At 43.1% G+C, this 13,221-nt stretch overlaps 1 protein-coding gene across 40 annotated transcripts in view; it reads right to left on the minus strand.

Annotated features, from left to right (window-relative positions):
• Window positions 1-976: 976 nt before the first annotated feature.
• Window positions 977-13,221, minus strand: part of SLC6A6 (solute carrier family 6 member 6) — a 116,781-nt gene continuing 104,536 nt past the window's right edge. For all 40 annotated transcript variants that reach the window (XR_014934834.1, XR_014934835.1, XM_085516858.1 and 37 more), the window contains 5 exons: window positions 12,563-12,700; window positions 11,451-11,553; window positions 10,425-10,525; window positions 9,650-9,820; window positions 977-8,103 (listed from right to left, as the gene is read on the minus strand). Coding sequence is in view for 38 of the 40 variants with exons in the window: in XM_085516858.1 (XP_085372984.1) it covers window positions 7,963-8,103; window positions 9,650-9,820; window positions 10,425-10,525; window positions 11,451-11,553; window positions 12,563-12,700 (654 nt within the window). In the remaining 2 variants the exon portion in view is untranslated. The remainder of the gene's footprint in view (window positions 8,104-9,649; window positions 9,821-10,424; window positions 10,526-11,450; window positions 11,554-12,562; window positions 12,701-13,221) is intronic.

Genomic DNA, 13,221 nt, shown 5'->3' on the forward strand with positions numbered 1-13,221 from the left:
ATCATTGCCATGTAAACAAGCCTTATCGGTCATCTCTGGCTGTCCTCAGGGCACAGGCTGCCAAGCAGAGCCCTTCACATGTCTGGCACAGGGGCTGTGCCAAAGCTGCTCGGTGCCAGCCCAGGCACTGGGGCGATGTCAGGTTGAACGTGCACCCATGCAACGTGACCACGGGGCCTTGTGTCATGCAGAGGGAAAAGGGCAGCTCAGTGCAGCCCAGGCACATGGGTGAGTGGGGAGCTGCCTGCTAATAGCACCCTGCTCAGCCCATGGGGCCCTTGAGCAGCCGTGTGTGGTGCTGCAGGATTTCAAGCTGATGATTTTATATCTGAGACGCATTGCTGTGTCTGTACCAGTGTTGGGTTGCTCAGCCCAGGCACTGCATGCTATGCTCTGGCACCAAGGCCTCAGCTCTCACTCAGCAAAACAGTAGCGCAACCAAGTCAAAACCAAGCCATTTTGCCCCTCAAAACAACCTTAAAAGCTTCAAGGTGCAGCAGGGAAACCTGGCTGGGCAGCTCCATGTCCTCAGTCCTGACCATGGTCATGGGGCAGTTGGAGCATCAGCAATGACCCTGACCATAAAGGCTGTTGCAGTTTGCTGCTCTGCATCTCAAAAATAACAACCAAACTGTTTCCTTTCCTCCCCCTCCAAGAATGGCTTAAGGAAATGCAATTCTTGTTTAACATTCATCTGCCCAACTGAAGGGGCCATCAGAGCCTTTTAAATGACAAATCCCATGTACCTAGGAAATGAATTTATTACCATCATTGTTGTTTTTCCTTTCTCATCGGGCTTTTCTGCACCTGAGCCCCTTACCTGGTGACCCTGTAGGCGTGTGACCACAGCAGTGGGACAAAAACAGGCACCATTTCCATACCTTCACACCGCTCTGTGTGTCTGAGTGAATTAACACAGCAAATAATGGGCTTAAAGCTGAGATGCTCAGAGATCAAAGACATGAGTGAGCACAGCTGGTTTAACAAAGGAAAGTTTTATTTTCTGTTTATAAGGTGATTACAAACTCATCTAAAAAAAATAATAATAAAGCAAAGATGACTTAAAAATACCCATATCCATTTCATTTCTCTAAAAAGCAAAACAGAAACTGCAAAATACAAACATTTACCATATCCACAAAGGCTGAGGGGGGGGTGTCATAGGATTAAATTACACTCCAGGAGAGATACAAATATCCCCACACATACACACACACACACCTGCACACACACACTGGTTTAAAATGTTTTAAAAATAGGGTTTTTTTTTCTTCTTTTTCTCATTAAAAAAAGCTCCGATGACATCGTTGAGGAGGTTCTCATCTCTGCCCCCTCTCTGTATGTGCTGTTCATCACCGCACTGTAGTCACAGTTGGTAGGAATTTAAAACAATTAATAGTAACAACAACAATAAAAACCCAAACAAACCCAATCCACCGCTGTATTTCAGCCAATTACATCAAAGGAGACGGACCACCTCTCACAACATGAAGCCCCCCGGGCAATGTTAGCAGGTAACAGCCACCACATCACATTGGGAAAACAACAGCCTATGGAACAAGGAGCACTTCAGAACAGTGCTGGGATGCCGTGGTGCTCAGAGGCCTTGCTGCCCTGAGGGACAGGAGTGGGTGACACCCACTGGATGCGCCCTGAAGGGCTGTACTGGCCTCTCCACATAAATTTGCAACTGTTCATCTCTTTTTTTTCCTCTTTAAATAATAAAAACATCTTTTTCACATCTCCAATGCAGAAGCAGATGCAAGAGATTTAGAAACCATACGTATCATGCAAACGTGCTACGCTACGGGACCAAAAGCCTTCCCTTGTACACACACAAAGCACACATGCACAGCTCCTCAGTGCAACCAAATCACTCTGTGTTAAAATAAACAAGTCCTATTTCTCCCCACTTTCTCCAATAACTCAAGAGCATGGAGAGCTGCTCCACAGCAACACGAGCTGCAACACAGGGAGGAAACCTCCACAGCCTCACCCCTTCCTAAACTGTTTCTAATTTGCTTTACTCCTAAAGCACAGAGCTGCGTAAAGCATGGAGCAATTACACTCTGACAGCTTTACAGTTTATTTCCAATTAGGGCAAAGCCACAAAACAAAGGAGGACGTGTCTGGGCTGTCATTCAATACCCAGCAGGGTCAGGCTCTTTTCCAATTGCAAACCCTGCAATCAAACTTCTTCAGCTTGGTTGGGGATGTGGGAATGAGTCTTGTTTTCTGAAGGTTTTCAACCTGAGAAATTTTCCCCTCTTCTTCCTTTTTTTTTTTTTTTGGAGGGGGGTGTTAAATCATACCCACATCCTGAAGATGAAAAGACTTCAGATAGGTAGAAATGACCAGCTCAAAGGCACGCAAAAAGTCATTTCACACTGTTTACTTTTTGGATAGAAGTGACCAAATTCAGATTATTATGACTTTTTAAAGCAGGGAATCATTGTGCAGGAGCAGCTGTTTTGGGGAATGGAAGAGGGATGCTCTGGGAAAGGGGCAGATTTCCAGCTGGGGCTCAGGCTGCCTATGCCAGAAGTAATTCTTGAGCAAATCTTCAAGCAAGCTCAAATTAACCACCAATAGATCGTTATCTTTGACCAAATTATGGAGCTTTAGGGGTGGAGGGGCTGCTTCTGTTCATTGGTTTCTCCACTGAGAACCTTCTTTCTTATGCTTATCTTTGATTACAAGAAATAAAAAGGAGCTACTTAGGTTCTGACAGTTCCCAACCTTTGCTCATGCAAATATACAAATACACAACTAAATGTTAATCCTAACCACAAAGCTTTGGATGCTGATTTCGGAGGAAACAAGTCCAAGGCAGCTGCCTGAACCCTCAGCACTCCCACCTCCCGCAGCAGGAGCCGTGTGGTACTTCCACAGAGCCAGGAGTCCAACCTCAAGCATTCCTTGGCAGGGCCAAGGCCCAGCATTTTGGCCTTGTTATCTCCCTTTCAGTATCTCAGTTTAAAGTCCATTTGGATGCCCTGGAGGTCAGCACTTTCTAGGGAATTGGTGCCTAAACCTTCTCAGTTCCCATCCCAATAACTTGGAAAGTCATGCATAATTTGTGGCCTTGGAATGGAAGCAATGTCCCTACTTGTGTGCGTGCTTCTAAGGGTGGAAGATTTCATCTACTAGTCTACGTAAGCACAGACTCTTCTTTAACCTTTCTGTTACTCAAAGCGAGCAACTTGCATTGAATCTTTTGGAAATGATTTCAGGGTCATCTTTCTTCCAAGTATGCTTGAGCTGCTTAGCTAACTTGTCCACTCCATACAGTTTATTTAACACTTTATATACACTATGCCTCCACACATGATCCTGCAGCAACTGCAGATGTGAAAGCTAATAATCAGTTCTATAGAAGGTTCACATCTCCCACCACTGGAGTTCTGCCATTGGCACAAAGTGGGAGCTTTGAACCCCAGTGTGACAAGCACAGCCTCACCAAAACTGCAAGTCTCCTTGACAAACAGAAGCAGACTTGGAGGAGACTCGTAAAAAGCCTGTTGAATGGAAATGTCCACATGCCTTCAGAGCTGTCTGAATTGTTCTAATGCTGAGGCAGGGAGGAGGAACAGAAAAATCTGCAGTTGAGAAAGGTGAATGCACAGCAGAGTATAAAGTGCTGCAGAAGATGCAACCCTGATAGAGGCAAAATAGGTTCTGCAGATGCATGGGTTTATTTTTTAATGTGTGTTATACCAACCACATGCCTACACCTTCTTTTTCTCTTTCCTCCTCTCCCCAGGAACAACAGTGGAAAACAGCTTTGCTGCTCCAGGACTGATTTCACCTAATTCTCCACTCCTGAGCTGCATTGCTGCTGTAGGCTGAACACCAGCATTGTTTAAGATGGTAAATACAGCTGCTACGCTTTGATATTTCCATTCACAACACAAGAACAAATCCATGGTGGACCTACTACCTCACACTTCAAAGAAGACTCTTCTAAATGCATGGATCTGTTTGGACCAGATGAAAAAGAAAGCTACAGATGGAAAGGTAAATGACAACAGTAGCAACAACAATAATAGTAATAAAAACCAGTTCTATTTATGAAATCATATCGTTTAAATACCAAAATACAGAATACTGGTAAAGTCCCTTACAATAGATGCCCATTCAGTGAGATCATAACCAGTCACAGGTGAACTTCAGAGGTTTGGAAAACTGAGAAAGGTTAGGAACAACTCGGAGAATATCACGGTGCAAATGTAATTGCAGCTCTGCCATCTCCCAGTCTCAGCTCAGCTGGGAAGGAACGCTGCTGGAAATGTGCTATTTCCAATCCCACAGGAGCTGAGCAACACAAAGGTGTGTGGGATACGAAAGGTGTGCTTTTGTTTTGTTCTGCTGTCTTTACATTCAATGCTCTCTTCCTAAAGATCTCGTGCCCAAACCCACACTTAGTTTTATCAGTATCCAAACCAGTTCACTTAGGACTAGCCATGATAACTCAGTATAGAGTTCCTCATTTACAAAATAAAAACAACCAGGTAAAATAAGTCACAAGTGTTTAAACAATTAGGAACAAGAGATCAGTTGTATTTGCAATCATAAATACGTAGGAAACACAGACTTACAAATTACTTCTTTTAATAATCTTGGCAGAGGATCACGTTGAAATGCAAATTTTATCAACAAGAAAAGTTCAGAAACCCGATAAAAAAAACGGTCAGATAAAAAAGACTTTAAAATGTGCTCATTGGAACTCAAACCCCGTTTAAAACAAATAGAATCATTTTGGAGGGGGGGGGAGGGAAAACTATTTTCCAGAAACGTTTCTTAGCTCTCTGTGAGCCCCAGTCCTCCCTTGCAGTCACGCTGATGAGCACAGCGGGGCCAGAGCAGTGTACTTGGAGAACACTTCAATGAGGTTGTTGCATACGTGCAAGACTCTTTCACGTGGTACATGGAAGCGACTGATTTGAATGGCACAAGTTCACATCGAAACGGGGCTGGGTTCTGGTTCTCTGGTTGTTGTACTTTTAAAGGTGTAGTATTGGCCCTCTGGTTTCCAGCACAAAGATGCTCTCCACAAGTGGGAGATGACTAACTGACTCACCAGACATTGTGGTGTAGTCAAACCATTGTTTTCCTACCTAAAGCTTGTCTCAGCTCTATAGTACAAATCTGATGTGCAAACAAATCCCATATGCAGCCGTATGACAACATATCAAGAAAATAAAATATAAATTAAGCATCAGTGTTTCATCTGCACTCACACAAACCATTAATTTAATAGACTCCCCAAACCTTCTGCTTCGATCTTAACCCAGGCAAGCATGCCTATGTGCTGCAGACACTAATCCTAACTCAAAAACAAGGGTCCATGTTGAATCCCTCTGAAAGAGCCATTGATGATCACATCTCCTTGTCTTTGATGGTTAAAAGATTAAAAAGCAAAAACAGCTGTGTGCACATTTCCTTACTCTGCACACACCTGATGGCAAATTCCAGCCAGAACCCTCCTGGCTCAATGGAATCCCTGCTGTTGGGATGGCAGTAGCCACTGCCCTGCAGCTGAAGTCAAGGTGCTCGTCGCCTCCAGCTGTGGAAGTTTCCTTTGTAACTCTTGTAATACAGCAACCAGAAAAAGAAAACAAAAGCAACGCTGACATGGCTGGTTTTGTTGCTGCAACTCAGACGTTTGGTGTAAAATTACATACAAATCCAAAATAGAAAAAAATAAATATATCATGTTTTGCTTTTGGTCCATCTCTTAACTTTAAATCACCACCCTTTTTCTTTTACAGTAATACCAACAAGTTATTCAACAAGTGTGCTGCTGCGGCCAGTTAGTCCATGGAAAAACAAATCAAACCTTCTGCGTAGGAATGTTTCGAACTGGATATGTTCCTATATAAATGACAAGATCTGCCCTCACAGACTAAGCTGATGGCAAAATCAACAGATACAAGCTCTGCTGTTGTCAAGTTATTTCCTCTAGATACCTTTGGATAGCCTAATATTAGGGTATCACAAGAATAACTCCCCCTCAAAACAGAATGCCCACAAGAAAAGGCTGAGTTCTGCCAGAGAATCTGTTCCCAGCACAACCTGCTCAAGTTTAAAACAGAACAAAAGAAGTCTGCTGTCCACATCTTGGACATCTTCAGGGAGCAACCTCCCATAAAAGCATCCCCCCGGCCCACACGAAGTGGCACCCAGCAAAGCTGCTGCACCCCCACTGCCATGCTCCTCCCAGCAGTGCATTCTTTATTCCACAGCTCAACTTGGAATGGCACACAGCTCCTTCAGACCAAACAAATACAAAACACTGCAGTGTTACATTTCCTCTGCTTTAATTCAATGCCCCCTAAGTCCTGTTTCTTCAGCAGACACAGCCACAGGCATTAGAAATACACCTGTCACCCTTGAAAAAGAAATTATGATTTAACCTAATGGTGGGCAAGAAGATGTAGAACCCAGGTGTTATCATCTGAAAGATCAACACAGCAGAAGAGCAATACAGGAGTGTAACAGCCAAAGGACCAGCATAGATGGAATGATGTTAAAATGGAAAAGGTGCTCACCCATCTCTGAAGATCCAGGCTCACAGGAAAGACTCCACAAAGGAAGGATCTCCAACCAGAGATACTTCCAGAGTGGCAGTCAGCCCTTAAATGGGATCTAAGAGAGGTGCAGCCAGGCTCCACCTCCTCTGGTCAAACAGCTAAATTGCCTTCACCTGTGCTCCCAGGGCTGACCAGTCCTTTCCCCAGGTGCTCAATCAGTGGTTCAGGCTGTGACTCAGCAGTTACCATACACCAGATCCACTGCCCAACAGTATCCAATTGCTCCAAATAAATAAAGAGAATCCTGGTTATCAAACCTGGCAAAGTGTTCTCGAGATACGTGGATGAAAAGCACCCGTTTGCTGGCTGATATCATTATCTTCATCACTATTATTAACAAGGTTATAAACAGTGCCCCAAACAAAGTCCAGTATTTAACATGCAAATGAATGAGCAGGCAAACACCTGAAGCACTGGGACCACAGGTGCTGCTTTGTGCTGCTCACTGACTGTGCTGCTTGGGGATAGGCAGTAGAATTCAAGCTTATCCAAGTGATGTCTCTGCTAAAATCTCCTTTGCTGGAACACTAAAGAGCAGGTGCTCAACCCACCTACTTATGCACAAGCAGCAGGTACTTCACCTAAACAAAAAAATAACAAAAGAGAGAGCCATGCCAAGTCCTGCAGGCACCTTCCTCAAGCCTTCCCCTTGTTTGCATGCCTGGATCCCAGCGCTGTGCCTGTAGGGAAGGGCTGCAAGGCTCTTCACACCCAGCTCCTCTGCCCACTTGCACACCCTGCTCCCAGCTGCCTGCTGCTATCTCTATTCAGGGACTGTGCTAAACATAACTGCACCCTTTTCCCTCGCGTGACCCTGCAGCCTGTCGTTTACCACAATTGAACCAGAGGGTGGAAATACTACACCTTTGAAAATTGGTTTGAAAACAGCATTTTTGTGTTTTGTTTTGTTGTGTGTTTTTTATTTATTCTTATATCTCTCAACAGAGTGCCTTTTGTGTGTTCTGTAGGTTACCCTGCTCCCAACCACACCAGCACCTAAAATTGCTTTCTGAGACTTGAATATATTGCTGGCAAGACAGTCAATTCAAGTGGTAAGGTGTATAACGCTTAGAGATAAAAGATATATATATTTAAAAAAAAACCACAATAATAGTAAATTCCTGTAATATGTCTAGTCTGATATGAACGCTCTCCCTCTACAGGGAGGCATCTGCTGTGATTACCTTACAAAATATTTAAAAAAAAACAAAACAAAAAACAAAAACAAAACACACACAAAAAATAACTTTCTCTGTGAGAAATAAAAATAAATCCTAGTGCAAATATAAAGCTCTGTAAACCTGGTCCTATGAGAATCTATGGTTAGTAAACGGCAGTTAAAGCAGGTTTATCCTCTCACAGAGAGAGCTCACATCATGGTTTCCACAATGATATGAGTTGGCTTGATCAATCCGCCATTCGAAGTTCCATTGGGGCAGAAGGGAGTGCCACTCTCTGTTTCTTTGGACCACCGATTTACTTCCTTAGGGGCAGCCACTGCTTTTATCCTCTGAAAGAAAGCGGGGGGGAAAAAAAAGCAAAGGTTGAGAGGCCATACAGTCCATGTACCTTTCTGTGAACAAAGGAGGATGTGGCAAATCAAGCACGGGGCTGCCAGATGTGCAGGGCTCTGCAAGGGCTGTGCAATAGTGCCATGTTGGAGGTTTGCTCAGCTGTGAAGGCTGACTTGAGGCAGGCAAGGCAGAGGGCATTCAGGGCATTATCCAACACTTTGGGCTTTCAGTGCTGCAGCTGCTGCTCAAGTTACGCCTGTTCTCCTTCCTCATTTAGAAACAACTCTGCTTTTTAGGCTGCCTTTCATTGCCAAGTGGCAACTTCTCTCCTACATCTCAGTTCACAAAGGAAGAATAAAATGGCATCTGAGCAGTGTTTACTCTCTTCTCTTTCCTAACATGGTCTTTGAAGAGTGCTTTGGCTACTTTTAGACTTGCCTCTCAATAGATGGGTGACAAAGTAGGCAAGAAAATAGACACACAAATATGCTCTGGCCACAGCTGAAAAAGGCCATTAGCACTGGAGAAAACAAATTGAAAGTGTTTGTGCCCTGGGAAATGTTCCTTTCTTTTTCTATTCTGTTGGTTTTGTGTTCTTTTTTTTTTTTTTTTTTTTTCCTAAGCGTCCCACTTTCTCCTCCAAGAATACCCTGGGCTGAGTTTAAGACAGTCTCATTAGGCAAAAACAAAACTAATCTGCAACCTTGGGAAGAGAAGGGCTAAGTTTCATGTTTACATAGTCTCTTAAAAACTTTCCACAGGAAGAAAAACAAACCAGAAGAACTGGTGCTGAAATGTGAAGGGAAAGAGTTTGCCAGTATATCTGAACCTGAGAGAATCTGCACAGACAAGTCTGACTCTGAACCCAGGTTTGGTCCAGCTATTTCTCTCTGTTTTCTCACTGATTTTTAAGATGGTATTTCCTTTCCTCATGGGCAGGAGAAGAGAAACCTGGCACTGAGAAGCACCTCGGAATGAGTGCTTGTCTGCACATGGAGGCAACAGCTTCCCTAGCTGGAAACTGCAGAAGTGGGAGGCAAGTCAAATCACCTGCTGTTTGTCTGAGGTTGGAAACCTTTATGATTGCCAAAAGGACAGGTGATCTTTTAACAATCTTATCTGCATTCACTGCAGGGGAGGCATCCAACTTTGCCCTACCTGGACAAGGTGGCAGTTTTCCAAGCGTTGTGCTCATTTTGCGTAGAACAGAGCAATTTAAGGAAGCTCCCTTCCTCTTCTATGCAGACTGTGCAAAAAAGGCTGTGTGTTTGGACATGTTACAGTCCAACTTATCAGACTGGTGAGGAACAACAGCATGTTGTGGCCTATTTTCCCTGCAAGTACCCCTTCTTGAGAAAGAAACGAGGGCTACTTCAAGCAACTTCTCTTTTCCAAAGAATGTGTTTTAATGTTAAAACATTGCTCAAAGCAGAAGTGAAATGCAAAGAACCTGCTGAGATCCCCAAAGGCAACTCAGCTCTGAATTCACTCTCCCATGTGCAAAACAGTTTATGACTTTAAGGGAGTGGTGGTTTCTCTTACCTCAATGAGCGACCCGTCTGACCGTATGATGCGGATGACCATCACCATAGGGATGCAGATCATGGAGGAAAGGGCAAGAACCCATCCCAGGCCGATTGCCCACTCAGGGTATGTGTAGACCTTGTTGTAAGTCAGTGGTTTGTACTTGGCCAAAGAAAAGATAAAGCACCCCTGCGGGAGAGAAAGGAGAATTAAATGAGTCTCATAAAGGGTTCAAAGCAGCATGGCTCTGATGCTATCACCAGAGATAAGAAGACAGACAGCAAGAGGCAGAGTTGACAGATACATGTTTTAAACGAATGGGGACATTATTCTTCCATTTAAATTATTATTATAGCATCTACATATGCTCGTAAGTAACCCTTTGCTTGGTAATAGTGTTGAATGATGGTAATGAACAGCTGTGGTACATTGCCTGTCCTTCTTCTGAGCTCAAACACTTGCTAAACATTGTGAGGAGCTTACTTGGAATGTCCTTCCCAGCAAATGAAGTAATCCACACTGAGTGTCTGCCTCAGACTGGCAGTCTGGCCTTGGGATTTCTTGTTAAAATGGCCTCGTAGTTCTATCACTCAAAGTAACGCTCTTTGGAGTGAAGTGTGTGTGTCACGAATGTAATACACTATTTGTGTGTGCACTCATGTTAACAATGTCTGAGAAGATACCAAGCCTCCAGCAGCTCTGTAAATAGGTCTCTCAAAACTACAGTCTTCACTTAAAGAGAAGAAATAAGAAGAGGCTTAAAGTTGCTCCATCAGCATAGGATAGGACTCACCACACAAAGAACTGGTGTGATCACAATCCAGCTCCATTTCATCCAGGGACCAGGTCTGTATCCAATCATATCCTCAATGGCATCATAAATATTATCAGCGCCTGTATTGGACAGTGAGTATTTTGATCAGAACTTAGCAAATGAAAGCCATGTAAGAACTGCAGAATGACAGCTGCCTTTCTTGGCCCCCAGGGGTTTTTTAAAACAAGGGTGTCAGATGTGTTGCCCAAATTACCACAGCTGTGAAGTTCAAGAAGATTTTCTCCCTCAGAAGCCTAAAGGCTGGGGGAGTCTCCCCTCCCACACACTCATTATTTAGATGCAGGAGTGCAATGCTAATCCCTCCTGCCCCTGTCATAATCATACTCCTCTCCCCCAAAGTCTCACTGAACTTGCCAGAGGGATCATCATGGGAAGAACATAACAGCAACTGGTACACCCAGCTTCCACAGAAATTGGACTGGTGTAAAATGAAAGCCTGGCTTGTTCTGCTTTCTTAAGAAAATGGAGTATATGAAGAATCAGGGAAGCAAACAGTGATAAACACTGATCATTCCTCAGCTACAATCTCAGGTAGCAATGAAGGCTGCTTGCAGATTTTGGTACTCAGCATCACCTAAAAATAAGGGGACAGAATATAGTTTTCTGCCAGCTTTCTTTCTCTATTTTCTGTTTGGCTGGCTTGGCCTTTGCAAACATTGCTGCTTTGAAACAAAACTCTCAGGGACGAGCACAAATTATCATGGCTGGCCAGACTTTCAACTCTGCTCTCTAAACATAACTCATGTAAATGCTTAATTGTGCCTTTATTAATTAGCAATGAAAAAAACTATTCATTTCCATGTGGAAAAACACCGAAGGCTGGCTTCACCCCAGGTGCACTTTTGTCTCTAAGAGCAAATCGATACTAATGGCACATCTCTGCTGCTGGGAAGGTGATTTTGGGATGGCTGATGATTAAATGTTTGGCTGTCAACATTGTCACTAACTCATCCCAAAGCATCAGGTGAAAGGCTTCTCACTTACCATAAACCCAGGCTACAGCAATACATTCAAAGAATGCAACCCACAAAAGGCATACACCACTAGCTGCATAGTAGTCAAAGAGTTGAAAAACATACATGCCACCCTGTAAGAGAGAGACACGGTGCATTAGGATCCATCAGGAAAAAGTTCTGAATACTTCAAGCCCAGCTCCCAGTAAAATCTGCCAGCAGAGCTTAGTGACTGCTGCCCAACAAGCAGAAATAGCAAGAAAGTGGCATTACCTTCCCCAGGGTATGTGCTGTTTACTGTAGGAAACATTCTAAACAAGATGACAATCAAACAGAATTAAGCCACTTAGTATAATCTACTGAGACACTTAAGTCTTTCCTTCTTAGAAGTATTTTAGGATGGTCATTTATAGGAACAAGTGACGTAAAGAAACAGTAGGTCTTTTAACAGTAGCGCATCAAAAACACTCAAACTACCATCAGAGGGGGGGGGGGGGTCTGTATTTACAGTCTGAGTGAAAAGACTTTTTTTCATTGGAACCTTTTCCTTTCTAACTCTGTTTATTTACGCTGCTCTGCTCCACTCCTCCTCTTACTACACTGAACTATGTATGCCTGAACTTGTACTTGAAAAAGGAAGTTTTTTGGGCATCTCAGTTATAAATGCTATTTCAGTTCCCACAATTGTCCTCTTCCAGTTGTTTTTAAAATATTGCTTAGATTTTATTTTGAAGGTAAGTTACACAACAGTGCAGCCACTGGAACATTATTATTCATAATAGAATCAATTCAAGAATATTTAATTGATCCAAATCAGTTGAACTCAGACAAAATCTTTTTCTCCCTGCATGCACTGAATGGGTTCTTAATTTGCTCTACTGAAGGTTCTCCATGTGTTTCATCATTTGGAGCCTGTTGTTAATATTCATACTCATGCTGATTAGAACTGTAGACCAGAATGAAATTAATGAGAATTCATTACTCTTTTCCTTAGATCTAGGGATGGAAAAAGCTCTCTAAACTTAAAAGAACGTCATTCCCCTGAGTGGCTAATTCTGATTCACAGCTAAAACAGCTCTAAAAATGGCTTTAAACAACAAAAAAGAAGCAATTTAAGCAATTTCCTACAATGCTGTTACATACCTCAGTCACCATAGTTAGTCCCAGAAGATAGCTAAGGAAACATACTATAGCGATGAAGATTTCCCGTCGGTAACCCTTCCTTAGGAAGGATGGGTGCAGATCAACTAATGACGTGATCTGTCCTTCAACTTCAACAAACTGAAGAGGGAAAACAACAGAAAGAAGTGACTTAAAAATCATCCGCCATGCATTTCATCCTATCTCATCATTAAGTGCTCCGCAGCAATGCTTCAACCTCAGTCTGTGGCAAAATTCTGCAGAAAACAGAAGCTACTTCTTTGTAACCTAAAGGTTAAAGTCTGGGGGACATTTTCAGTTTGGAACAAGCCTTCAGAATTTACATAGGTTTCTTAGCATCCTTGCAAACTACTGAAGGGGCTTTGTGAACACAAGCCACAAGGATAAAGGAACTTAATTTGATGACAGGAAGGCACTTATGTGGCTTTTATGTTGTAGTTGTTCCAGATGAATACGCAAGGCATGCTGGTAGAGAGGCACAGAGAAAACACTCTAAAAGCCTGAGCTGCCCAAGGTAAGTGAGTACCAATCAGGTGAGCTTTTTTTATGTGCCAGAAAACCTCACAGGTACTACTTAGATTAATTCCACAGCTGGATATAATTCTACTCCTGAATTTGCCAAAGCAAATCTAGCCAAGGGA

The sequence above is a fragment of the Coturnix japonica genome, chromosome 15 (genome assembly GCF_054131305.1).
Source record: "Coturnix japonica strain WE chromosome 15, WE-NBRP24, whole genome shotgun sequence".
NCBI lineage: Eukaryota > Metazoa > Chordata > Aves > Galliformes > Phasianidae > Coturnix > Coturnix japonica.